The sequence below is a fragment of the Cyprinodon tularosa genome, unplaced genomic scaffold, assembly GCF_016077235.1.
Source record: "Cyprinodon tularosa strain WSP-4 unplaced genomic scaffold, ASM1607723v1 ctg59, whole genome shotgun sequence".
Classification (NCBI taxonomy): domain Eukaryota; kingdom Metazoa; phylum Chordata; class Actinopteri; order Cyprinodontiformes; family Cyprinodontidae; genus Cyprinodon; species Cyprinodon tularosa.
The window spans coordinates 149,393-173,859 of NW_024039329.1; the positions used below are offsets into that span (position 1 = coordinate 149,393).

The 24,467-nt window shown below is 37.5% G+C and overlaps 2 protein-coding genes across 2 annotated transcripts; one reads left to right on the plus strand and one right to left on the minus strand.

The window, feature by feature from the left end:
* The first annotated feature begins 924 nt into the window (after positions 1 to 924).
* Positions 925 to 8,960, plus strand: mthfsd (methenyltetrahydrofolate synthetase domain containing). Its single transcript, XM_038306746.1, has 8 exons — positions 925 to 1,070; positions 1,193 to 1,296; positions 3,042 to 3,155; positions 3,415 to 3,528; positions 3,615 to 3,705; positions 3,917 to 4,029; positions 4,135 to 4,260; positions 7,235 to 8,960. The coding sequence occupies exons 1-8, from the start codon at positions 1,043 to 1,045 to the stop codon at positions 7,976 to 7,978; spliced, it is 1,434 nt and encodes a 477-aa protein (XP_038162674.1). The 5' UTR covers positions 925 to 1,042; the 3' UTR covers positions 7,979 to 8,960.
* Positions 8,961 to 10,928: 1,968 nt separating this feature from the next.
* foxf1 (forkhead box F1) lies at positions 10,929 to 14,027 on the minus strand. Its single transcript, XM_038306744.1, has 2 exons — positions 12,714 to 14,027; positions 10,929 to 11,983 (listed from the first exon to the last, which is right to left on the minus strand). The coding sequence occupies exons 1-2, from the start codon at positions 13,690 to 13,692 to the stop codon at positions 11,820 to 11,822; spliced, it is 1,143 nt and encodes a 380-aa protein (XP_038162672.1). The 5' UTR covers positions 13,693 to 14,027; the 3' UTR covers positions 10,929 to 11,819.
* Between the last annotated feature and the right edge of the window lie 10,440 nt (positions 14,028 to 24,467).

The window sequence follows — 24,467 nt, forward strand, 5'->3', positions numbered from 1 at the left end:
AAAAATATTCGAGTTAGTTCAACACTTTTTACAATATGGCTGACTGAGAACACCACTGCCTGGTTTTAATTATTTGCTCTAAAGCTCATCCTGTGTAAAAAAAATTTAACAAAAACTAAGGAAAAGTGTGGTGACTAAAGTTTAATGGAAAAGCAAAAGAAACATTTCATAGTGTAATAATCTAAGTCTTTTTATTTATTTTTTTTAGCAAATGTGAATCATTTTTTTTAACTTAGACTAGCCTGCAAGAATGTTATTTGTTGTTACTTTTTTTATACAATGTATGTAAATATTTGGTTTCAACATTATTTATTAAATTCTAATTTTCATTCAGGCTTTGTGTGAAAATTTTTGATTTTTTTAAACAACAAATATGCAGTCTTAAAATGCTGTTAGGTCATGCATGTTCAATACAATGAATGTATAGATTCCTGTATGATTTAGAAAGCCTCACATTGAAATTTTCATGGTTTTTAATTTTCTCTTACCACTGACCAGATTTTTGTTGTTATTCTATTAAGCTTAGTTATGCGCTCCAAGGTGGCTCCATATATCCAGTCATTTAAAAAGTAGTAAAACTAATTCTACATATTAGTTAAAAACAAAATGTTAGATATTTAATTAAATGTAGGATTGCTTTCTAAAGCTATGACAACCAATTTCCAAGGCTCCCTACTGTCTTGTCAAATTACCTGATACCCCACAAACAGTCAGAGATGCTTATTCAATAAGAATGGCATTACTTTATAATAATATGACTAAAGTAGAAGATAAAAGTATGTTGCAGTAGAACTACTCCTAAAATAATGTAATTATTTCCCTTCTTACCTCTCCCGGTGTTACTTCATATAACGTCAAGGTATGGAGCTCACAGATGCTTAAAAGTCGACTTCGCGCTTTACAAAAACTGTCCTTTACAGGCCGCCGTAGCAGCGATAAACATTGACAAGCAGCTGTTTCTACATGTTAATGCTCACGTGGAGGATTTCCCAGCGCAGTTCAGTGTTGAAGCATCAGTCCTTTTCCAACACAAAACAACATCATGGAGCCTGTCATCAAAATAAACCCAGGTAAGAAGATCGATCGTCCAGTTTTATCTGCTTTAAAATGTAGCTAAGAGCAACACTCGCTGATGTAGCTCTGCACGGTCATACTTTTCCTAAACCCTGTTTCTTCTTATTCTAACGTGCAGGAGCGTCGAAGTGGGACATCCGCCAGAAAGTTTGGGACTTCATAGAAGAAAAGAACCTAGCTAACTTTCCCAGGCCTGTTCACAACAGAATCCCAAACTTTAAGGCAGGTTCGGACTGAGGAAGAACCACCGTGTATTTTATTAGTAGTTCTGACGTCACTATTCAATTTGATTCTTATTTCTTTGGTTGGGTTTGTAGATCTTGTCCTACGAGTTCGGCTTGTGGGCTATTTCGGGTCTCTGGGGTCATTATTTTTTTGGGACACTAAAAATAGCATTGAGCAACTGTTTTCCTCCGTTTTCTTAGGGGAGATACTTTACAGCCGGATCACTGCCACTAAAGCAGATCTTATAGATTTAAAATTACCCCCTGGAATACATTTAATCCCCTCTTTTTTTCTTTGTGCTCCACGGTCATTTTCTGCTGGCTGGCATGTTAAAAATAATTTGCACTTAAGAGGCTGCTATGATATTCATACCCCTTAGTTTTACCCCTTAGTCCATAATATAGAAGTATAATGAGGATTTTAATATTGAGGATCAACAAAAATCTGTCAGTTGTGAAGGGAAACGACATTGAAAAAGGCTAAAAATGGAGAAATGCACCAGCATCTTATTGGTGCTTATTGGTGCTGTACCTATGCCATTGACTTGGCATAGGTACAGAAAAGCATCTTCCATTTTAAAATCTAGATCTAAATCCAATAGTTTATGGTTTATTATTTAAAAAACATTTTTGGAATGAAAATTTACATTTTAAGATATTTTTGCATAAAAAACAGATTCCCTTTTTTTTTTTTTTTTTTTACAAATTTTATTTCGAAAGAGCAGAGAGGGGTTTTTACTAAATACATTTATCTACACATCATTTTTTTTTATAAAACACAAAAAAAAAAACAGATAAACTGCCATATTATTTACCATTAACTTCACATCCATCCAGTATTTTGATGTGGTCTATCACATAAAATCCTAATAAAATCAAATCAAGTTGGTTCTTAATGTGTTAAACTAAGCACTACTTTCACATGTTGCTGTAGCAACTTTATCTTGATTTATGTCTACTTATATCAGGTTACGACATGGTAAGTTATAACCTGTTTCTCGTCTGAATAAGAGATTGTCAGAAGTATGAACATAGCTACATAGATGTGGAAAAATATATAGTACAACTTTTCTGCAGTACTGTTTCTCATGTTCCTTGATACCCAAGGGAAAATATTTATTTATAATGCATAGTTTGAATTTCAAACCTTTAAAAAAATATAGGTATATGATTTTTTTGTAATCTTACTCGATAGTGCAGGTTGCAGGTTTTTCCTTTGTTACAGTCCTACTCCATTTATCTGAGCCTTCAAATCTTTCTCTTAAAGTACACAAATACTGCTGCTCCTTCATAAGTTCTTGTTCTGCTGTTGGTGTTATATTGATTATTATGGATGCATTCAAACAGGGGCTCTTCTAAAATACGTAGGGACCCAGCATTAAGATCCACTGATTTAGATGTTGAGCTGTTGGAAAACTGCTGTGCACAGATAAGTAAATAATATCAATATTCAAATGAATAGCAGTTGTAGTTATAGCTGTAGCTTAAATCAGATGTTACTATATCTGAAAGTTTCGCTGCATAGTTCTTGTGGTTTAAATTTTTTTTCATTGCGTTTTTTTTGGTCAGGGAGCAAATCAGGCCTGCAACAGGCTTGCAGAGCTGCAGGAGTTTAAATCCAGCCAGACAGTGAAAGTAAACCCAGACAGACCCCAGCAGCAGGCTCGCTTTGTCACACTGGAAGTAAGTTGAACCAAAAGCAAGAAAGAAACCCTTCCATGTATTGCTGTCTTTCCTCTACAGGGGGCCTTCGGAGCCTGCGGCAAAGTGGCAGAATTGCAGGCTTTCGCCCAGACAGCTGAGGTGAAAGTGGATCCTGACAAACCTCTGGAGGGTGCTCGGTTTGCAGTGCTGCAGGTAGCACTGCATTGCTGGAAGAAAGGCACCAAAAAACACTGATCTGCAGAGATACATGTTTTAGAATCTGTCATTTTTGCAGGAAAAAACAAAATCCTTTCTAAAATGTAAAACATTAAATGAAACACAATCATAATTGTTTTTGTTTTTATCTGATTGTTATTTTCATCATCACTTTGCATATCTTATACATCACTGTTATGTCTTTTTAAAAAATTCCTGATCTCTTGTTCTTCATTGGTTGGCATCATCCTCACAGGCACAAAAAACTTTGTTGGTTCCAACTCCTCGTCTTCGCTCTGGTCTCTTCAATAAGATCACTCCCCCGCAGGGTGCCAACAAGGAGCAGCTGCGTGTTTGTTGTTCTTCTCAGGTTTGAAAGCTGTTTCATACCCCGACAATAACCATGAGTCCCAGACAGATCAAGAGATTTTAATCAGTCCTTTGGATCCCCTACAGGGTGTAAAGGACTTTAGTGTTCCTGTTGGCCTGGATGCAACAGTGAAGGTGGACCTGGTGGTTGTTGGCTCTGTGGCAGTTTCTGAGAAAGGTTTGTTCATTTTACCAAAGAAAAAGGTGTTTTTTTTTTATTAACACATTCTCTTCAAAGCTTAAAATGTAGATATGTTTTCATTGATTTATTTCAAGTTAAGTAAATCTGATGATAAAAATTGTATTCTTTTAATTATTTTGTAAAACTATGTCCTATCTATTTAAACCTTACTTTGAAAAACATCTTTGCTTGTGTGCACCACCTTCAGGCTGCCGGATTGGAAAGGGGGAGGGCTTTGCAGATATGGAGTGGGCCATGATGGCTTCCATGGGAGCTGTGAATGAATCCACCGTGGTCGTCACTGTTGTCCATGACTGCCAGGTTAGTTTTTGCCCAATTTCCTGGCAAGTAACAACTGCTTCATTAAAGATTTTATTATCCATCGTCCTGTTATAAGCTAATGGTATCTATGCATGTCTGTTTCAGGTGGTAGATATTCCAGAGGAGCTCATGGGGAGTCATGACCTAACAGTCGATTACATCCTCACTCCAACCAGAGTCATTAAAACTGAATGCAAGCTGCCCAAACCGCAGGGAATCATCTGGACTAAGGTAAGAGCAAATGCTATGTATCTATCCCGTACGGTGCCACGGAGCAATTACATTTAAATATATTGTTAGCATGCCAGTTACATTCTTATTTTCTCTCTGATTAATGAGTTTTGTTCAAAAATTACTTTTTTGTTTTACATAAAATGCTTTACAACCATCAGGGGCAGGGTGGGACAAGGGCACCATTTCATGCAGTAAGTGAAGCTGCAAGTTGCAGACCCCTGATCTAGCAGGTGAAAACTCTGAGCCTGTCTAAAACCTGGTAAAGCTAAAACTAAAACACCTTCCTTTTTACATCATTGGTAAATTAATAATACATAAGAAATATAATTATCTAAAGCAAGCAACCAACTGCGTTTTTTTTTCTTTAAATATTGATTCAGTATAATGTCAATATATGTGCAGGGGTTATAATAGGGGCCAGGACTAGTTATACAGAGGCACTAGACCTGCCTGTGTAGGGCGGGGTTCATTGTTGCCCCTTAGACGTCTCATTAATAAGTCTGAGACATAGATCATGTCATTATTTATACACTTTATTTTGAAAGTATCTTATCCCCTCCATGCCTGCTTGTAGCATTCCAAAAAAAAGTTAAAAAAAACAGTCCATTTAACTTTGTTTCCAAGTTTGAAGATGTTTTGCTTCCCATCCAGGAAGAGTTTTCCACTTCAAAATGTCAGAATAAGCGTTGAGGTCGAAGTTTTATATAGTAGCCCAACAACTTGTTTTGGCTTAGAAAACATGCAAATCGAACCAGAAGAACATCCCCCCCTAAGAAATGGGGAATCGTTTTGGGTTCTTTGCTAGCCTGCAATACCAGATACTGGTCTATGCCTCTGAAAGGGAGGTCGTTAGGGGCTTGTAGCACACAATGCATTTCTGGAATGTCAGTTCTGTCCTTGAAAATGGTCAAAATATATTAATTTTAACTAACATTCTCATTATATATACATCGAAAACTACCAAATAGGTCATCATTGCCACAGCTGGCTTGGTTCCAAACTCACAATGACTCAGTTCCTGTTTGACTCTCCTTGGAGCATGGTGTTAGTTTAGCTCTGACAGCGGATCCAGAGAAGCCTCTGACTGAAGATGCTCTGTTGTTGTTCAGCAGTCAGATGAAGAGGGTGCACAGGCTTGTCCTTTATATTCTTCATTTTATAAACAATTCTTGAACTTAAGTCCAATGTCTCAACATTTTCACTGCCTTTTAACTATTTCAGTGCAACAGCCTTTCTCCCAATATGCGCCTAACACATGTTAGGTTGTTTAAACAAAATATTGGTCCTATCTTTACTTATTAAACAAGTACAGCATGAAATCTTCTTGCATTTTGTTTTTAACTAGAAATATGCAAAAATAGATGATTTCTGTTTGTGAAGCTCTTGCTAGTTTTCTTGCACCATATCAAAAGATATCTCTCTTTTTTTGGTGTTTCACTTCTTAAATTCACTGTGTAGGCTTTTCCTTAGAGCAGCAACCTGTGGCTCCGGAGCTGCTATGGCTCTTAACAGTGGCTAAAAACGATTAAGAACCAACTGATTGTTTTGAATTTAGTAAATGAACGTATGCCATTCTTAGAAGGTTTTGCAGATTTTTATAAATTCAACATTCAAACTGAAGTTTCACAACACATATGTTTTTAGCTCTATATTCCTTGTCATTAGTTTTTTTTTGTTACAATATCCTTTAACGGAAAGTAATTCTTCCTCTTTATGAAAGATTTGATTTATCCTGTAAAGTCTAAAACGTTAAATATTGACAGACAATTTATAATTTTTCAAAACTAGGGTCATCGTTGTCAACATTGTAAATAATAATAAAAAAAAATCCATAAACTTTGAATCATTTAAATTAGAGAAGCTATTTGCATAATTTGTGACACATTTAAGCATTTCTTTTTTATTTTATTATGAATTTTCTGTTCCCGTCTTTTGTTTAATTGTATAAATCCTGTTTTTCAAGAGCCAAAATATTATGCTGATGATGTGGAGGTCTCAAAAGTTGAAATATGGCACACTTCGTATTAAAAGGTTGAAAACTAAAAATACTAATAAAAATTTTTTTTTCAATAAAATAGCAAGAGATCTCATATTACAGATAACAAAATTACCAAGTTTTATTGTAACTAAAGGGTATGTAATACTTGTGGCTCCAAACAACCTTTATTTAACTTGGCTTTAAAAGGTTTCAGACCCTTGCCTAGACTAAGCTTCAGTGCTTGATATCCCTACTTTACTGATTATTTAAGGTAACACTGCCCCCTAGTGGACTGAACCTATTTATCTTCATAATATTTTGAAATCGCTGTTTCTTTAACTGTTCATTTGATATTTTATAACAACATATTAACAATTAGATAATAAAAATTAATAATAAAATACTTGTGCTCATAAAAATTAGCAGAGGTTTCAGTGTGTATTTTAATACAAAGTCCAGGTGCTGTATCAAAGTATCCTCTCTGCATTATGTCCAAATCTCACTTTCTTTCCTGTCTGTTTATGACACGGTCTGGTTTAAATCCTCCTCCTGATTTACTGACACTGACTGGCAGAGACATTGTGTGAATTTCTCCATGATTAATTTTAATCAGACAAGATGAGAATATCATTCTTGTCTTGTGGGCATGTGATGTGTGTAAGCTCTGGGTTTCTCCAGACACATGTAAGTAAACAAGCCCCAGTGACCTCCCAGTCAGGAAGGCTAAGTCTGATCATCAAAGGCGGCTCTGCCCAGCCAGCTTGGCTCTGCAGGGTTCAGGAGGAACGGCGGGTCAAACAGGCCAGCGTGAGAAACAATAGCCCTGTATCCTATACATAACTGGTCAGCATCAAAGGCTGCCAGGACACTTGAAGACCCAACAAATCAAGACGGCAGAGTTTATTTTTAACCGTGTGGGAAGTGAAATATCCTGCTGCTGTAAAGATATTTATTAAGCAGTATGAGCTAAAACCGGTTCTTTTGTCTTTGTAGCTGGATGCAGAAAAGTTGGAGAAAATTCCCATCCTGAAGAAGCTGCGCGCTCTGGAGGAACAGGCTGGGAAGGATGTGACTCTGGGAACACAGTCGCATACTGCAGAGCCTGGTCTGCAAACTAATCTACCAAAAAGACAACCACGACGGAGGCCAAGGCGGAACACACAACAGGATACCGAGGGAGAAACCAGCCAGGAATCCAGGCAGGAGAAAAAAGGAGAGGCAGATCAGAAAGCCAGACAGCAGCCAGCTAGAGTCAGGAAAGAGAGCAGGGGAAGTGGCAAAGGAGAGGAGGAGGGAGAAGCTGGTAAAGTGGTGAAAGGCAGGAGCAGGAGGAGGATGAAGGAGCAGGGCCCAGAGGAAGGTGGAGGTGAAACAGTGAGCCAAAGGAAGCTCCCTCAAAGTGTCACCACTGTTTACCTGGGAGGAATCCCTGCCGGCCTGCGCGTCAGCGAGCTGAAAGTGGCCCTCAGGGAGAGGAAGGCTGCTCCGCTGAGGCTCACCTGGCAGGGGGCCCAGCACAGAGCCTTCCTGGACTACAGTGACCCTCAGGTGGCAGACCAGGCCCTGGAGGCGCTGCAGGGTCTCTGTCTGAACGGTCACAGCCTGCAGGCCGAGCCTGCCAAGAGCCAGCGGGGACACAAGAGGTCCGGACAGAGACAAAAACCATCAGTGGCCGCAGAGTCCAAAACGCCCCCGACAGGTTCTAAAAGTGACACCGCCAAGGAGGCGGAGAACTAACAGCAACAGGCAGCGCTATGTTTGCGTTAATGCACGTTTAATCCCCTTAGAAGTGTTTAGCTGCTTCATTTGTAGCATTTCAGATGGAATCTGTTACATGAAGTCAATGTTCTTAGTTATATTAAAGCAAAAGAAGGACCTGAAGGAGTGAGGAAATTAAATTTGGTGTCAGTATTAAATATTACATGAAATACATTTGTTGTAAAGTTTTGAGGCGAAAAATATCTTTAAAAATGTCCAGATGTGCCTTCGTCTGTTCACACCTAACTCTTATTACGTTTGGATGATCTTCCTCCCTGAAGGTTCATTTCTTACTGCAGGTCATCTTGTTTCTACAATTCTTTTTTTTTTTTTTTTTCCGATTGAAAGACATCAGATTTTTAAAGTTGTTTTCATATTTGGTTGGTAATAATATATAAATTAAAAATTAAAAATGTGTGCAAGGAAACCACCATCTAGTAGACTAAGAAATACAAATGCTATATTGGGCACATTAGACCAGACTAACATAAAAAAAAGCAAATGTAAAATTAGCATAGAGGCTACATCTTTAGTTCATTTCATTTCTTACTAGTTTTTACTGTCTGGTTTTTGGGGGTTTTCTTTACCAAATAAAATATTAAGTAATATTTTATTATTCAATATTCCATTGGAAACCACGGACACCATGTGTGTTCTTCTAGACAAACTTGGAAAGTCAACCATTTTTTTTTCTATATTTGCTACAATTTGCTAACAGTGATTATAGTCCTAATCTGGCTTTATTTATTTTCACTCATTTGTGGGATTTAACCCCCCCCCCAAAAAATCCAAGTTTTGAAGTTGGAGTTTAAGACACACGTTGAGGCAGAATTGTTTGCTTCTTTTACATGTTTGTTATGGATATTTTTGAACTGATATTAATTCTTTAAACTTTTTTTTTTACTGTGACTTAAACGATCCTCTCTGTTTAAACTGTTTAACTCTATTAAAGCATTTAGTCTCATCCAGTTTGCATTCGTCTTTTTAGCCTAAAAAAATTGCCAAACACTGTTTGGATTACATTTGAAAGTTATGGATTTGTCCTCTTTAGTTTTGTTTAAAACATTTCTAAGAGCTAAGATTAGATTTCTTCTCTCCATTTTCACATAGAGAGATGTGACATTTAAGCAGCCGTTTTCCTTTAACAAAGGAAATTTTGATAGTGAAAGAATATGCCAGACTTCAGTAGTGAAGTAAAGTAATTTCAGTGCCTTTTTGTTTTTTATTTCCACTGCTGGAGTTTTGAAAGTGTGTTTCTCAAAGGAGATTCATATGAAATTCAATCATGCAGTCCACTTATGATGATTGGTATATGATGCATTGTAGTTCTGTTTTTGTTTTACAGCTCTCTGTGTTACCTGACAAATGATCTCTGCTGTGTCGGTTGTTTCCACTGAAGCTTAGCTCCTCTGAGACCCCAGCCCACGGTGCATCTGTCTGCACGGAGCGGGGCCCGGGCTTTTTCTGGAGCTGTCATCCAGGCCTGGCCTGGGAACAGCTGTGCAGCTCCATCCCTCTTTCCTGAACCTCAGCAGAGCCGTGAACCCCAGCAAATGTCAGCAGTTAGTTAAAGTGCCGTTGCCCTGCATAGGCTGCGCTCGGTGGTATTTTACTCGGGTTCAGTCATTGGTCATGTAAGATATCAACTAAATAGTGCATTGCTCTCTGCTGTAAAGATGCACGCCTGGACACCAACATAACCTACAGATTAGGATTCAGAAACACCATCCTCTGGATCTGGATTACAATGTGAACCGCAGCAGAGCGCGCTGCCATTTGGCACCAATATATTCTCTAAAAATAAACAAAAATAAAAAATAATCCTTATTTTTGTTAATTCAGAGCAACCATAAACATTAAAAGCGTTTAAACTTAATTATATTTATTCCATCCTGTGTTATGGTTTGCGGCATTGCGAACATTTGCGTTGATTTAATTGCACCGTTTGTTTAAGATTTAGGTTTTAGCGGCTTTAATGAGCGCACATTGCTTAGAAATAGAAGTTATCCCGTAGAAATATATATATATATATATATATATATATATATATATATATATATATATATATATATATATATATATATATATATATATATATATATATATATATATATATATATATGTATATGTATATATATATATATATATATATATATACATATATATATATATATATGTATATGTATATGTATATGTATATGTATATGTATATATATGTATATGTATATATATATATATATATATATATATATATATATATATATATATGTATATATATATATATATATATATATATATATATATATATATATGTATATATATGTATATATATGTATATATATATATATATATATATGTATATGTATATATATATATATGTATATGTATATGTATATATATATATATGTATATGTATATGTATATATATATATATGTATATATATATATATGTGAATGTTTATCATTTAAAAACGTAGAATTTACAGCAAAACACTGCAAAAAACTTCCATCTAAATAAGTATTTTTTTTCTTAAAATAAGTTAATTTTGTCTTGAATTGAAGAAGTAAGATATTTTGCCAATGGAACAAGACAATCTATATTTATAATAAGAAAAAAATGCATTCTCTTATTTAAAGTGAATATTGTCTAATTATATTATTCTAAGAGTAAAAATACTCATTCCATTGGCAGATATTCATATTTAACTGCTCAAATTAAGGGTAAACACGCTTAATTTAAGACATCTTTTTTTACTTATTTCTAGATTGTTTTTGCATCAATGAATTATTGTGGAGAATTTTCAGAAAGTTGATGTATTACGCCAGTGCCTCATAGGCTAAAACCTTTGCAAAGGCGAATAATTTAAAATGCTAAGGAAGAATCGACCTGATTCTCTGTAAAATGCAAGATAAGCTCTCAATTTCAAGATTTAGTAGGTCAGACTGCCCCTTAAATTGGGTGGTTTTATTTTCATAAAAAATGATCAACCTCACTAGGAGGAACCCTCGCTGTTTTTCCTGATAAAAGCCTGTCTATACTAAGTGAATGAAGTAATAGTCCACATACATTTGACACAAACGACACAGTGCTTACAGTAATATCCTTAATGTTCTTTTTTTTTTTTTTTTTTTTAACAAATAACACACATCTTGACAAATATTGCCAATAAAGCACTGAACGCCTTGGCCAATTTGCCTGAAATTGAAAATACAGGCCTAGAGAATAAATAAAGTTGCGCTTATAGGCTATTCAAAAAGTGCCATTTTTTTTTACACAGTATACAGTATGGACTTACAGTATATAGGCCTATGTATTGTCCATAATTATTGAATCAGAATTCAATGCTGGATATTTTGTTCCAGCTCATTTGTTAACAAAATAAGAATTAGAAATAATACAAAAAATAAAAATAAACGGAGAAAATGAAGGTGTGCATATTTTACAAAATGATTAAACATGTGAGAAGTGAGAGGTCATCCGCTCTGCAGGACTTAGTACCAAACAGCAACAGTTTTTTTTTTTCTTTTGCCACTTTGAAAGTATAAAAAGTTTGTTTCATTATATATTATTATTATTTATTATTGTGTGGCTTTAGTCGTCTGGTCTCCAAAAACTCATGAAAGTAGTCCGTTCTACATGGAGGCAGGGAGCTCTCTCCTTGGTTAAAAAAAAAAAAAAAAAAAAGTCTCTCAGAGGTGTTTTTTTTTTTTTTTTAATTATTATTCTCAGTTCCCTTGCTGCTGCCTGCATGTCTCCAGTCCGGGTTGGCTCACACACACACACGCCGTCCATGCGGTCTGCAGCTCGTCCCTGCAGGGATCACATCACGCACGGCTTGATGTCCTGGTAGGAGACCTGCTGGTGGTGGTAGTAGGAGCTGTTTCCCGGTGAGTGCATGGCGGAGGAGGTCATTGCGTTAAAGGAGAACACGAACTCCTTTCTGTCGCACATGCTGGGAGACTGGGAATGGTACCGAGGAATACCTGCGTGGAGAGGATGAGGAATATTACTATAATAACAGAATTGTTAAAGATGGCATTCATTTCTAAACATTTTTAAAACTGAAATGCATATCAATATTATTAATATTATTTAATTTCAGGCTTTATGTCTAGAGCCTACAATTTAATACAAACACATAATTTCAAATAAAAAAAATGCTTTCAAAAATAAATTCTGTACATTATACAAAAAATAATGATAGCTACTTAGAAATATGTTTTCTTTTTTAATATGTTTTTTAGGTTTTTTGTTTTTTGCCTACAGTAGGCTTAAACAGAGGCGGGCTCAGGGCTAATTGACATCGGCCTTCTTGCACGCCAGTCCCGCAGGGAGCTTGGCTGGACCTTACTGTGCCTGTTTCTTTATAGCGCAGCAATTTGCACGCATCTCTACCCCCCCATGCCCTTTTTTTCCTCTTGATCACTCAAATGAAAGTAAATATCTGGGTGTCATTTAAGCTGTATTTAATCAGGAACTCGTGTGTAGGTGTATGTTAATTTCAGAAGGATGAAATGGGTGGTCATTTATCCTGATGGCCTTAATTTAACCTCCTCTATAATAACTGAACACACCGTGCATATTTGGCACCGAAGTAACGTTTTGGTATATTTTATTTTAATCTGACTGCATTTTTCTGTGTGATCTCTACCATCATCGCAGAATATGGTGCAGTTTTGTATAATCGGAAATATGACTTTAAATGCAGCCTACCTTGTAAATCTGTGGTGCTGTGTCCGTTCTGGTGCAGGTAGGATTGGTCCAGTGAGTGTGTGGGCAAGCTCGGTTGCAGACTGTTCGCCCCTGGGTTGCACGGAGACAGAGGCTGCTGCTTGATATAAGAAGCCCCGTTATTGAGCGAAGCCGGAGGGGCAGAGGCCCACGCCGAAGCCGAGCTCGAGTAGACGGGGTGAGGCTCCATAACCCCCCCGCTGGTGAGCAGAGGGGACGCGGAGTTGTCGTGGTGCGGGTATTCGCTCCCGGTGGACGCGGTGCAACTTCCCATATAGGAATGTCCACTGTTGCTCGACAAGTGCGACATGGAGTGGCCGGAGAGACCCATCCCATCCATGTTACCCGCCAAGTGTCCATTCATCATCCCGATCCCGCTGTCCAGAGACAGGCTGTTGGGCGGACAGGACAGGCCTCCGCCGCTCCCCTGGTAGTTGTATGCCTCGGGGATGTGGTTGAATCCCAGGCCGTTCATCATGCCGTACATGGGCTTCAGCGCCTGGCATTTGCGCCTGAAACCCCTGGGTCTTCTTCTGAAGGAGCCCTCCTCGAACATGAATTCGCTGGCCGGGTCGATAGTCCAATAGTGGCCCTTCCCAGGCCGACCGAGGCCCTTAGGAAGCTTAATGAAGCACTCGTTTAGAGATAAGTTATGACGCACGGAGTTCTTCCATCCCTGGTAGGAGCCTCTGAAGAACGGGAAGCGGCTCTGGAGGAACTGGTAAATTTCACTGAGCGTGAGCCGCTTGGTTGGAGAGCTCTGAATGGCCATGACTATCAGAGCTATGTATGAGTATGGGGGCTTCTCCGGTCTCCGGATCCCTGCGTTCGTCTTCTTAGTTTTGGTGGTGGATGAGCCGGTTTCCATCACCACCGTCTGTCCGTGAGGTTTCTCCTGCGCGGACATCGGGCTGCTCTGGGCAGGAGGCTGCGCTGGGGGCTGCTGAACCTCTGCCGTCATTAGTTTGTCTGGATTCAGTCGATATTATAAAGAAAGGAGAAAAAAATCCACCTATGATTACAAAAACAACTGAGAGCACTTCCCTGGCATAAAGAGAAGAGAGGAAAAAAGGAGGCGGAAAACCAGAAGGAGGCGATTTTCTGTTAGAATCTGCCTTGTTGGTTTTGCTTGTGTCCCGTTTGGTGTCTGAGGCCGAAGCGCTTTGAAAAAGGCGACGTCCTAAAAGGAGGCACTGAGCAGAACAGGAGCAGCTTTCCACTTCAGTTGCTGTGTTGTCGTGCATCCGCGGAGCTCACTTTTTACTTATCTGTTGCCATCGGCGAATTGGAGGCTGTAGGGCTTGTCATCCTAATGTCGGGGGCCCGCCCAGTCCCCTCCTACTCCAGTGGTGGGCTGCAAGCATGCACATCTGGGTGCATTCACTCGCTTTTTCTCTGAGGTGCTTTAATATCTCACACATGAATTTTTGTCCATCTAGAAAAAGAAAAAAGTAATTTATCACACTTATAATAAACTAAAAACAAAAAAACATACTTTTGTCTTCAGCTGCAGATTTATATTTTGCTTTTTCCCCCCTCAGTCGATGTTTTTTGTTTTGTTTTTTATTTTTATAAAAAAAACAAGCTTTTTATTTCTGAAAATGTGTCTTACTTTTAATTTTTAAGCTGTTTTTTAGTGCGCCTCCTTGATGCGGCTGCAAGAAGGACATGTCTCATATTTATAATTAAAAAATAGCCTATAACAATTATATATATATATATATAAAAAACATCTACTGGACAACATGCTCACATTGAAAACCAGCCTCCCGATTTTTGTAAAAGATAGCAGGAACTAGAGCAGGATGTTTATACAGCTAAATGTAAACATTTTCCCTGGCATTCTTTAAATAAAAAAAATACCAAAGCCTTTTTAGATCATGTAAAACTCACAACCGGTGGAAAAGGGCCACTAAATGCGCATCGTCCCCCGACAGGCTACACGTTGGACTTTTCCCCCCTCTCTTCTTTTACAAATGTATATTGTTTGTGCAATGCAGTCATAATATTTACGCAGGGACGCGGGAGGAGTGAGGTGGAGACACAGCCGAGTTGGGAGAGCACAGACTCGGACGGAGGACTTGAGATCGACTCCAACCGGCAGAGAACCACGGAATGATCCAGGATCCAAGGTAAGGACCTAACAGCCTCATGAATATCACTTTATAGAGGTGTCACTGCAGGGGGAGCTTGGTTCTGCTTATGGGACAATAAAAAACAATTCAACACAGGGAATTAAAAATACATGAAACTTTATGAACTTTGACTGGATTTGAATTCAATCAATTTCGGTTTTTTAGGGTTATTTAATAATACTTTATAAAGAACTCTGGCATTGGTGCGTTTTCCTGCTGGGAGCGAGATCAGTCCATATAGCCTATAACTGTTGACATTGAGTTGCTTATTGTTCCCAGGGGATCTCGGTTGGCTTGCAGCCTTCAGTTTCTTCAAAATCCGCGAGTTCAGTCAAACCTTTCCATTAAAATATTTTCGATTTCTCATTTTTGATAAAAAAATACACCTTTAGTATAAAGTGCGAATGAAAAAAAGCACAACACAGGAGAACCTTTGCTTTGCTCCTCTTCTTGTGCGTAAAGCGTCGTTCTCTGCACATCTCTTATGTTTAATTGATTTCTGACTTGATCAGGATGTGTATGACTGGTTCACATGTTTTCGCCCTAACAAAGTAACAAACATTTTCTGTTGTACAAAAATTTCAAGTCACAGATAAATGCATCACTAATGTCACTGATTCTGCTCTCTACTCGGCCGCTCACTTGCACAGAAAGCCGCATATTTATAAGTGAAGCAGACCACCCAGCGCGCACCAGAGCCAGTCAGGCGCGCGCCCGTGCTCCCCTCTGCCCACTGCATTTAATTACCGCTGATGACTTCATTCCATTAAGGCTTTTCCCCTCTCTCACGCTCAGTCGCCTCATGTCATATTACTCCAAAAGGAGAAGGCACATTTGTTTTTCGCTCATGCATCCAAGGCCAGTTTCCAGAGGCGGCCCAAGATTTTTTTTAATAAAATCCTAATTTAGGATTTAAGTTCAGGCTCTTGTATTGTGCTTGTTCATATCTGCAGCTTACACCCTACAACTTTTTTTTTTTTTTTTTTTTTTTGACTAAACCATGAATGAATTAAGTTGACTCAAACCATTTTTTATTGATACACAAATAAGCAACATTGCAAATCTTTTCTGTAAAAAGTTACACTTAGGATTAAGTACTAATTTTATCAAGTTTACGTTCAGGTTCATTCATTTTCATAACATTCCACGTGTATTACAACCATTTACTTTTGCATTTTTTTTTATTAAAATAGTGACATCAAGCAATACTTTGGTCTGGTGTTTAAATGCTTGATGCTTTTTGAAGCTGCAAATCTCGCAGCTTCCAAAGAAGCAAAGGTAAACACAGATGAAGAGCTATTTATTTGAGAGGAGATACATTATATTGTTTTTTTTATAGAGAGAGCAATAAAAATAATTTATTTATGCCAATTACATATGTTTGGAGTGTTAAGCATAATGTATGTTAACCTACATTTTAAAGATAGCTGTATTTACCGCATTTCCGCACAAAAAAACAACATCAATATCACAGAATCTAATCACACATCTATCTGATCAGAAGTCTCATTAAAAAAGTCTGTCAGAGTGCAATGTTAGTTCTAATATATTTCCACTCTATTATATACCAATATATAAATGAAAAATCCATAGTGCAAATATATCTTTAGGCAGCATATTGTGCTAAAAATTATTCACATTCTAAAATATCATTAAAAAGGCTCAAGCTTTCAGTTTAAGTTTCAGCCAATCCAGCTGATTTGTAAAAAAACTAGCTCTGTACTAAAAAGTTTTATTTGAAAAACAAAACAAAACAAAAAACAACCAGCTTGATAAATGCATTATTTTCTTTGCAACAAAACAGAAATTAAAATAGCTCCATTAATTTATAGATGTTTCCTCTGGACTCCAGTTGCAGAGCCTGCTTGTACATCAGGCTGGCTCTGTGAGATTCACTGACATGAAAGTGTGAATCAGTGTTGATAGGGATTTGTTGCTCTTAGATACCCTCCATTTACCTTGCTCTAGTGATATGGTCAGTTATGAAGATTAGTTTTAGCCACTATGATCAATAAGGAAAACTCAGCCATGAGATAGTGGGTGAACAGAACAATGTCTCCATCACTTCATGCAAAGGCTTGAGAGCCAAGGTCAGAGCTTCCTTGTTGCTCTGTCACAGACGATGTCCTGCTGTTTTCCATGACGTCCCAACATGAAATATTTGACAGCGCTGCACCCTCTGGAATGCACATTCACTTTATTTCAGGTACACCAGCGAGCGAGCATCTCAGGGTCCTGAATTATTAAACATAGTCTACAATTTACCTAAAAAAAAATACAAATTATGTTAACTTATGATTTAGGACAATTTTCTATTAGTGAAATGTAATCTTTTTCCATTCTTTATAGTTAGTATACCTTTTTCCCTTTTTCCCACAATCAGTCCAGAACATTTATGCACATAAAAGATCTGCAGCAATATTGAGGGCTGCTGGGTGGTATGGAGGGGTTCAGGTGGACAATGACATCCAACTTCGCTGTCTCCTGCCCCACTGTACACTTCAAGCATCATACTGTATTTAAAAAACAATTATTCTGAAAGAAGAAAGGAAAAAGATAAAAACTTTAAGAATTTTATATACCGTATTTAGAATTTGTATTTTTTAATCATGAAAACAAAATTTCGTATATATATTAACAAATTTTGTATAATTTCGTGTATAAATAAGAAATGTAGCTTTCATGATTAAAAAATACAATGAATCCCCTAATGTAGCAAAGTCGAAAAGTTTTTATCTTTTTCCTGTGTGTACCTATATATAGATATCTATCTATATATAGATAGATAGATATCTATATATCTATATATAGATATAGATATATATATCTATCTATATCTATATCTATATCTATATATATAATTTTAAGTTCAAATACAGCGATCTTCCTAAAAATAACTCCTCTAGTTATTTTATCATCCAGGGTCACCTTCAAGGTGACTTTTGGGATATAAGGTAACATAAAATTAAAATGTCATCTGAATCTACATGGCCTTCCTTATCTTTAGATTCAAACAAATAGATAAACAACAAAAATCTAATAAAATCAAATAATAAACATAAAACACACACATAGCAGCCCATGTATCACTTTCAGCAGTGGTCAGAAGGACAATCAATACTGGCACAGCTTAACCCTCCCTTATATTGTAATTGTTAATGATACATTTACACTTTAAGCCACAAAGCATCCTTTCTGAGAAACTGTTTGAACAGTTTCCTTGCTTGGCGGTGAAATAGGGCGGCATGGTATCACCGAACAGGAGGAGAGAAAAATCAATCAACTCAGCCAAAGCCCATCCGAAGTGAACTTGAGGATAAAGCTTTATTTGTTAAGGTTAATATATGGAGGTTTTCCCAACCTGAATAATAATAAAAAACATTGATTCTAAAAACATAGAATTATTTTGGGGGATCATAAATCTGTATATTAAACAGATAGTTAAATATATATTTTGATTTGATATTTAAATAAAGTCTAATTAGACTTTATATAAATACTGCAAATTATGCGATTATTAACCAATATTAAAAAGATTGCATTTTCTTCAGAATGCCTTTTCATGGTTTGAAACCTGTTGCAGTAACCGTACTGGATTAATTTTTTTTTAATGTCCTTTCTAAATTTTGAAGAGACAAGAAAGATGTACACTGAAAAAAAATATTGTTACGTTTTTGGTATTTACTCAATCAGATTTACTTTACTTTAACACAATTGTTTAATGTTAGCAGGGCAGGACATCAAATAATTGTGTTAAAGTACATAAATATAGTTAGTTAAATGCCAAAATTGGTTTTATGTTTTTATTTTTTGTGTAGAATATCGATGATAACAGACAGAACTGAACAGGTTGTGTTTTGCGCAAAACTTATAATTCTTAAACAGAGGAGTTAGTTTATTCAAACAAATGTCAAAGTGCTCAATATTAATTTATAGGAGTGTAAATATTCAATCGAATTCAATAAAAGCGGATTTTTTGATGAAGCGTAATTTGTTGTTCTGATCTGTTGCCCTATGCAGCACAGTCAGCATTGTCATTTGAATTGAAAACAGTGTAAAGTCTACGCCCCCCCTCCCCCCCACCATCACTTTCCCTGCGCGCAGTAGGTGGCCGTGTATATTTTCGTTGAAGTGCTGTTTATGTGATCGGGAAGGAACTGGGCTGCGCGCAGACCGCTGATTGCGCGCGGTGGATCTCTGCGTGAATTTAAAGCGGGGTTTGATTTGTGCCGCAGTCCCCATCATGTGACAACGCGTTTTCGTTATGCACTTTTCCATAGATGTTGATTTTTAGGAGAAGACGCAAAGACGCACCTGGAAACTGCGGTCAGAATTCCAAATATAAGTCTAGAAAATGTCTGCAGGATCTTTTAGATCCAATCTGTGGACACACTAGACTGCTCTGGACTTGTTAAAAAGGATGACCTATTCATTGCTCTGCAATTAGTGCATTTAATAAATCCGTCGCTTCGTCACAAAAACTCAATTCAACGCTGCTTTTTTATGAAGTAACCTATTTTGTAAGATGTACATAAAAGAAAACAAAAACAAAAAACATTTCGTTCTGACTTTATATTCCATGGTCAAAATTAAGTTTTAAATTATAACAAGTCAAAATAATGATTTATTAACGGTTCGCTTTATGATAACAGCAGCATATCATATGCATAATAATAAAATATTGAAGAAACAATTTATTGGAAGTATAAAAATACCCTAGATTAATCATTCTTTATATAGTACTACCATTCAAAACGAGAGCAACACGAGATAAAAGAAGGACTAATGATCTAAAAATAAACCTAAACAGGTGGAAAAGAAAATATGGAAATTAGTAAATGGCAAAGAATACAAGGAGACACTAAAATAAACCACTTGAAATAGACAAATAAGTAATAATAAAGTGTCAGTATTAAATTATAAATTTTTTTTTTACAAAAATTCAAAATTAATAAACCAATTAATAAAATAGAAGTGAATAAAGATATGATTTTAAGAAATTATTGCTTGTGAAATGGTTGGCAGAGGTTCAGGTCTTTGGCCTGGTGCTGCACACCTTTACAGCTGCAAGTAACATTTGCAACAATTAGGACTGAGGTTAAAAAGTTATATCATGTATCATGTACAAGTTTTACCTTGACAAAAATAAAATTTAAACATGGAACTTATTAATAAATCAAATTAATTTGAAATCTTGGGGAATCAAACCAGAGTCAGACAATTCGCTGAAATCTCAGTAATTTTCACAAATGCATATATGAGAACTCCAAACCTTTTGATCACTGATATTTTGCAGATTCTCCAGGATGTCATAAATAGATATTTAATATTATATTTATGGAAACAGTTATTTGTTTGAAAAAAGAAGAATATCTAACTCATGAATTTGCGTGTTATTTAGAGACAGTGTGTTCTACTTGCAGCACTACACACACTACCACATCTATGAACACCAAGGCCGCAGAGAGGAGGGTTTGGCAGCTCCAGAGTTTTTACAAACTCCAAACCATCCAGATGCGGTTAACACTTGCACAGGAAAGGATTCATAATGTTTCACTGTTATACCTCTTCACTGGCCTAGCTTGCGCTTTTTGGTTAAAAAAGATATGACGATGGGCAGAAAATAGGTGTTCTAGAAACTATAATTTAATATCTGAGAGAAAGAAGTAGCACAAAGTGTTTGTTTGACTATATATTTGTAATTTTAAAATGGATTAGTTCAATTTGGATTTGTGTTTTTTTATTGTATGAATTTTGACAATTGAATAGATCTTTTTCAGATTTAATTTGATAAACTATAAGATATTAACAACATATCAGACTGTTCTAAGAATAAAACTTGTGATCTCTCTTTTTTTTTTCAATTCCAAGGTTACTGAGATCATTTTGACCTAAGCTATAGGTTTGCTTGCAGTTTGTGTGTGGTCTACACGTCAGTTTAATTGATGAGGTTTGTGGATGCAAATTATTGGTTGTCTTGGTTTAAAAAAAAGAAGCTTTATTTCATTAGAAAGTTTGATATTTTAACAGCTATGATTTAGAGGGTTTGAATTAACTTAATTAATCACTTTTATTCCATGTTTAAATGTTTTTTCCAAATATAGAAATATTAACACTTAGTTGAAGAGCATTGTTGATTTTACATGCAACTAAATACAACATACGATTGCATATTCTATCCCACTGAGATATGTAAATAAAGAGGAAATAAAACACTATTTCTTTAGATTTCTAGCTGTTTCGCCTAAGTTGGCCTCTCTGCAACGCCTTGGCCTCACAGTGAGTAGGAGGCTGTTTGGGGCCCCGCCCTGCAGACCCGCGCACACCTCCCAGAGCTGGTCCATCATGGCCTGTCTAACGTAGGGAGAGACATCAATAATGAGAGCTGAAGCAGAAACCACAGCAGAGAACACAAAAGAGACAGGGAGGACAGACACAGGCCACAACTGGCTCTGCTGCAGGTTAGCTCCTTTGATACTGCCTTGATGGTAGTTTGATGGGTGCATATGGGGCAACATGGGTTTATACGTAGATGTTTACATAGCATCTACGGTGTTTACGCGCAACCCACCAACCCTTTTCTGCTCTCCTATGAAGGGGGATTTTCCTGTGGCACACTGCTTCGGAAAAAGCAATTAAGAATTCCCAAACAGTACACCCCAATGGGAGAAATCATTGGTGCAATGTGTGTTCCATGTCCCTCACAGTTTTTGTCTGGAATGAGCTGACTATTTTTAATCTGCACACAACCAAATCCACCTACAGAGAGACCACAAAATGAATGAAGGAGGGAAGGGGGATGAGTGGGCATAATTGCCTATTGTGGAGCTCAAACTCCTCTGTTCTGGCATAAACAGCCTTGGTAGCTTACAACTTGATACTCAGCGCCCTGCCAGTTCGAACCTGGGGCATATCCCCATTTTCTTTGGAAGCTCATAGTCAAAGCAGTGGTTAAAATCAGCCAGGAATGCTTTTGGGGGGTAAAGGCATTCATTTGTTTAATGACTGTGGAACATCAGGGTGGGAAAATGGCAGAATGCATTTCCTGAGCAAAGCATCACATGTGTAGCATGATGTGAAAAAAACCCTGCAGTAAATCCAGGCAGTAAACCCCCAGGAAACAAACAGGGATGAGTCGTGCAGGTAGATAGATAGATAGATAGATAGATAGATAGATAGATAGATAGATAGATAGATAGATAGATAGATAGATAGATAGATAGATAGATAGATAGATAGATAGATAGATAGATAGATAGATAGATAGATAGATAGATAGATAGATAGATAGATAGATAGATAGATTTAAATCTTTCCACAAATTATTCTACTGTATTCCATTAGTCAATTTGTTCCCTAATAAATAAAGCAAAATATTTGAGTGAAAAATGCGTAGCTCCAACCGCATGAATACATTTACAACGGACAAATCTATGCAGTTTATTAGTACAGTCCCCCCATATATACGTATATACACTCACCGGCCACTTTATTAGGTACACCTGTCCAACTGCTCATTAACACTTAATTTCTAAGCAGCCAATCACATGGCGGCAACTCAGTGCATTTAGGCATGTAGACATGGTCAAGACAATCTCCTGCAGTTCAAACCGAGCATCAGTATGGGGAAGAAAGGTGATTTGAGTGACTTTGAACGTGGCATGATTGTTGGTGCCAGAAGGGCTGGTCTGAGTATTTCAGAAACTGCTGATCTACTGGGATTTTCACGCACAACCATCTCTAGGGTTTACAGAGAATGGTCCGAAAAAGAAAAAACATCCAGTGAGCGGCAGTTCTGTGGGCGGAAATGCCTTGTTGATGCCAGAGGTCAGAGGAGAATGGCCAGACTGGTTCGAGCTGATAGAAGGGTAACAGTGACTCAAATAACCACCCGTTACAACCAAGGTGGGCAGAAGAGCATCTCTGAATGCACAGTACGTCGGACTTTGAGGCAGATGGGCTACAGCAGCAGAAGACCACACAGGATGCCACTCCTTTCAGCTAAGAACAGGAAACCGAGGCTACAATTTGCACAAGCTCATCAAAATTGGACAATAGAAGATTGGAAAAACGTTGCCTGGTCTGATGAGTCTCGATTTCTGCTGCGACATTCGGATGATAGGGTCAGAATTTGGCGTCTACAACATGAAAGCATGGATCCATCCTGCCTTGTATCAACGGTTCAGGCTGGTGGCGGTGGTGTCATGGTGTGGGGAATATTTTCTTGGCACTCTTTGGGCCCCTTGGTACCAATTGAGCATCGTTGCAATGCCACAGCCTACCTGAGTATTGTTGCTGACCATGTCCATCCCTTTATGACCACAATGTACCCAACTTCTGATGGCTACTTTCAGCAGGATAATGTGCCATGTCATAAAGCTGGAATCATCTCAGACTGGTTTCTTGAACATGACAATGAGTTCACTGTACTCAAATGGCCTCCACAGTCACCAGATCTCAATCCAATAGAGCATCTTTGGGATGTGGTGGAACGAGAGATTCGCATCATGGATGTGCAGCCGACAAATCTGCGGCAACTGTGTGATGCCATCATGTCAATATGGACCAAACTCCCTGAGGAATGCTTCCAGCACCTTGTTGAATCTATGCCACGAAGAATTGAGGCAGTTCTGAAGGCAAAAGGGGGTCCAACCCGTTACTAGCATGGGGTACCTAATAAATTGGCCGGTGAGTGAATATATATATATATATATATATATATATATATATATATATATATATATATATATATATATATATATATATATATATATATATATATACATAAACCCTATATATATATATACCTGTTAGACGCAAGCCAATCTTTAAACTATACTTCAGGCTTAAAAGCAATTAACTTAATTTGAGTCACATTAGTTTTACTAATATCCCTTTTGTCTTAGTGTAATTGAGCCATTAGCAGATATTAGAACAAATCTGTCTACTTTTCTTTGCACACATAAATTTATATGTCAGCAGCCAGTTTTATGTCTGCCTGTAGCAGCATGTGTTCATGTGTCAGTGCCAGTGGGAGAATGTTGTTGACTAAATATTTGTATGCGTGTTAGTGAACAGGCTCTGCTCCCTCTGGCTTGTGTAAACGTTAACGATGCTGAGAGAGAAATCTTACCCTATAATTGTCGTAGGGCTATTTTATTTTCACCTGCTACCGGCCTCTTTCCGTTGGTCTGCTCTATAACAATGGTACTGAGAAAGCTGCGGAGTCCAAAGTGATTGATGCCCGACTCCGTTTGGCCCGTCTTCAGACTGGGGGCCTGAAAGGAAGTGGCTATCCCTCCGATTCACCCAAACTTCCCTGCAATAATGCTGGGTTAAAGAGGCCAAAGTGATGATCAGTGCTCTCTAAGTGCCAACTGGTCCACGGAATAAGTTGGCAAACTCGTGTAAACTATCTTTTCATGACTTATTTATCAGCTTCACGGTGAAGTTCATTTACACCACACAGCCAGACCCAGCCTTATCCGCTCCATCTTGCCTCCAGCTATCACTCTTTTCTTGTCCCTGTCAGTAAAGGAAGAGACACAGGCTCATCTGTACTGCATTCTTTCCATTTTACTGAAGAGCAGTATGGTAGAGA

Bases quoted from the DNA above. Each gene is read 5' to 3' on its own strand.
- mthfsd (XM_038306746.1), top strand. From the start codon at position 1,043: ATGGAGCCTGTCATCAAAATAAACCCAG. The intron at 3,706-3,916 runs GTTTGTTCATTT...CACCACCTTCAG, and splicing joins TGTGGCAGTTTCTGAGAAAG to GCTGCCGGATTGGAAAGGGG. The intron at 4,030-4,134 runs GTTAGTTTTTGC...TGTCTGTTTCAG, and splicing joins CTGTTGTCCATGACTGCCAG to GTGGTAGATATTCCAGAGGA.
- foxf1 (XM_038306744.1), bottom strand. From the start codon at position 13,692: ATGACGGCAGAGGTTCAGCAGCCCCCAGCGCAGCCTCCTGCCCAGAGC. The intron at 11,984-12,713 runs GTAGGCTGCATT...CTCTCCACGCAG, and splicing joins CAGCACCACAGATTTACAAG to GTATTCCTCGGTACCATTCC.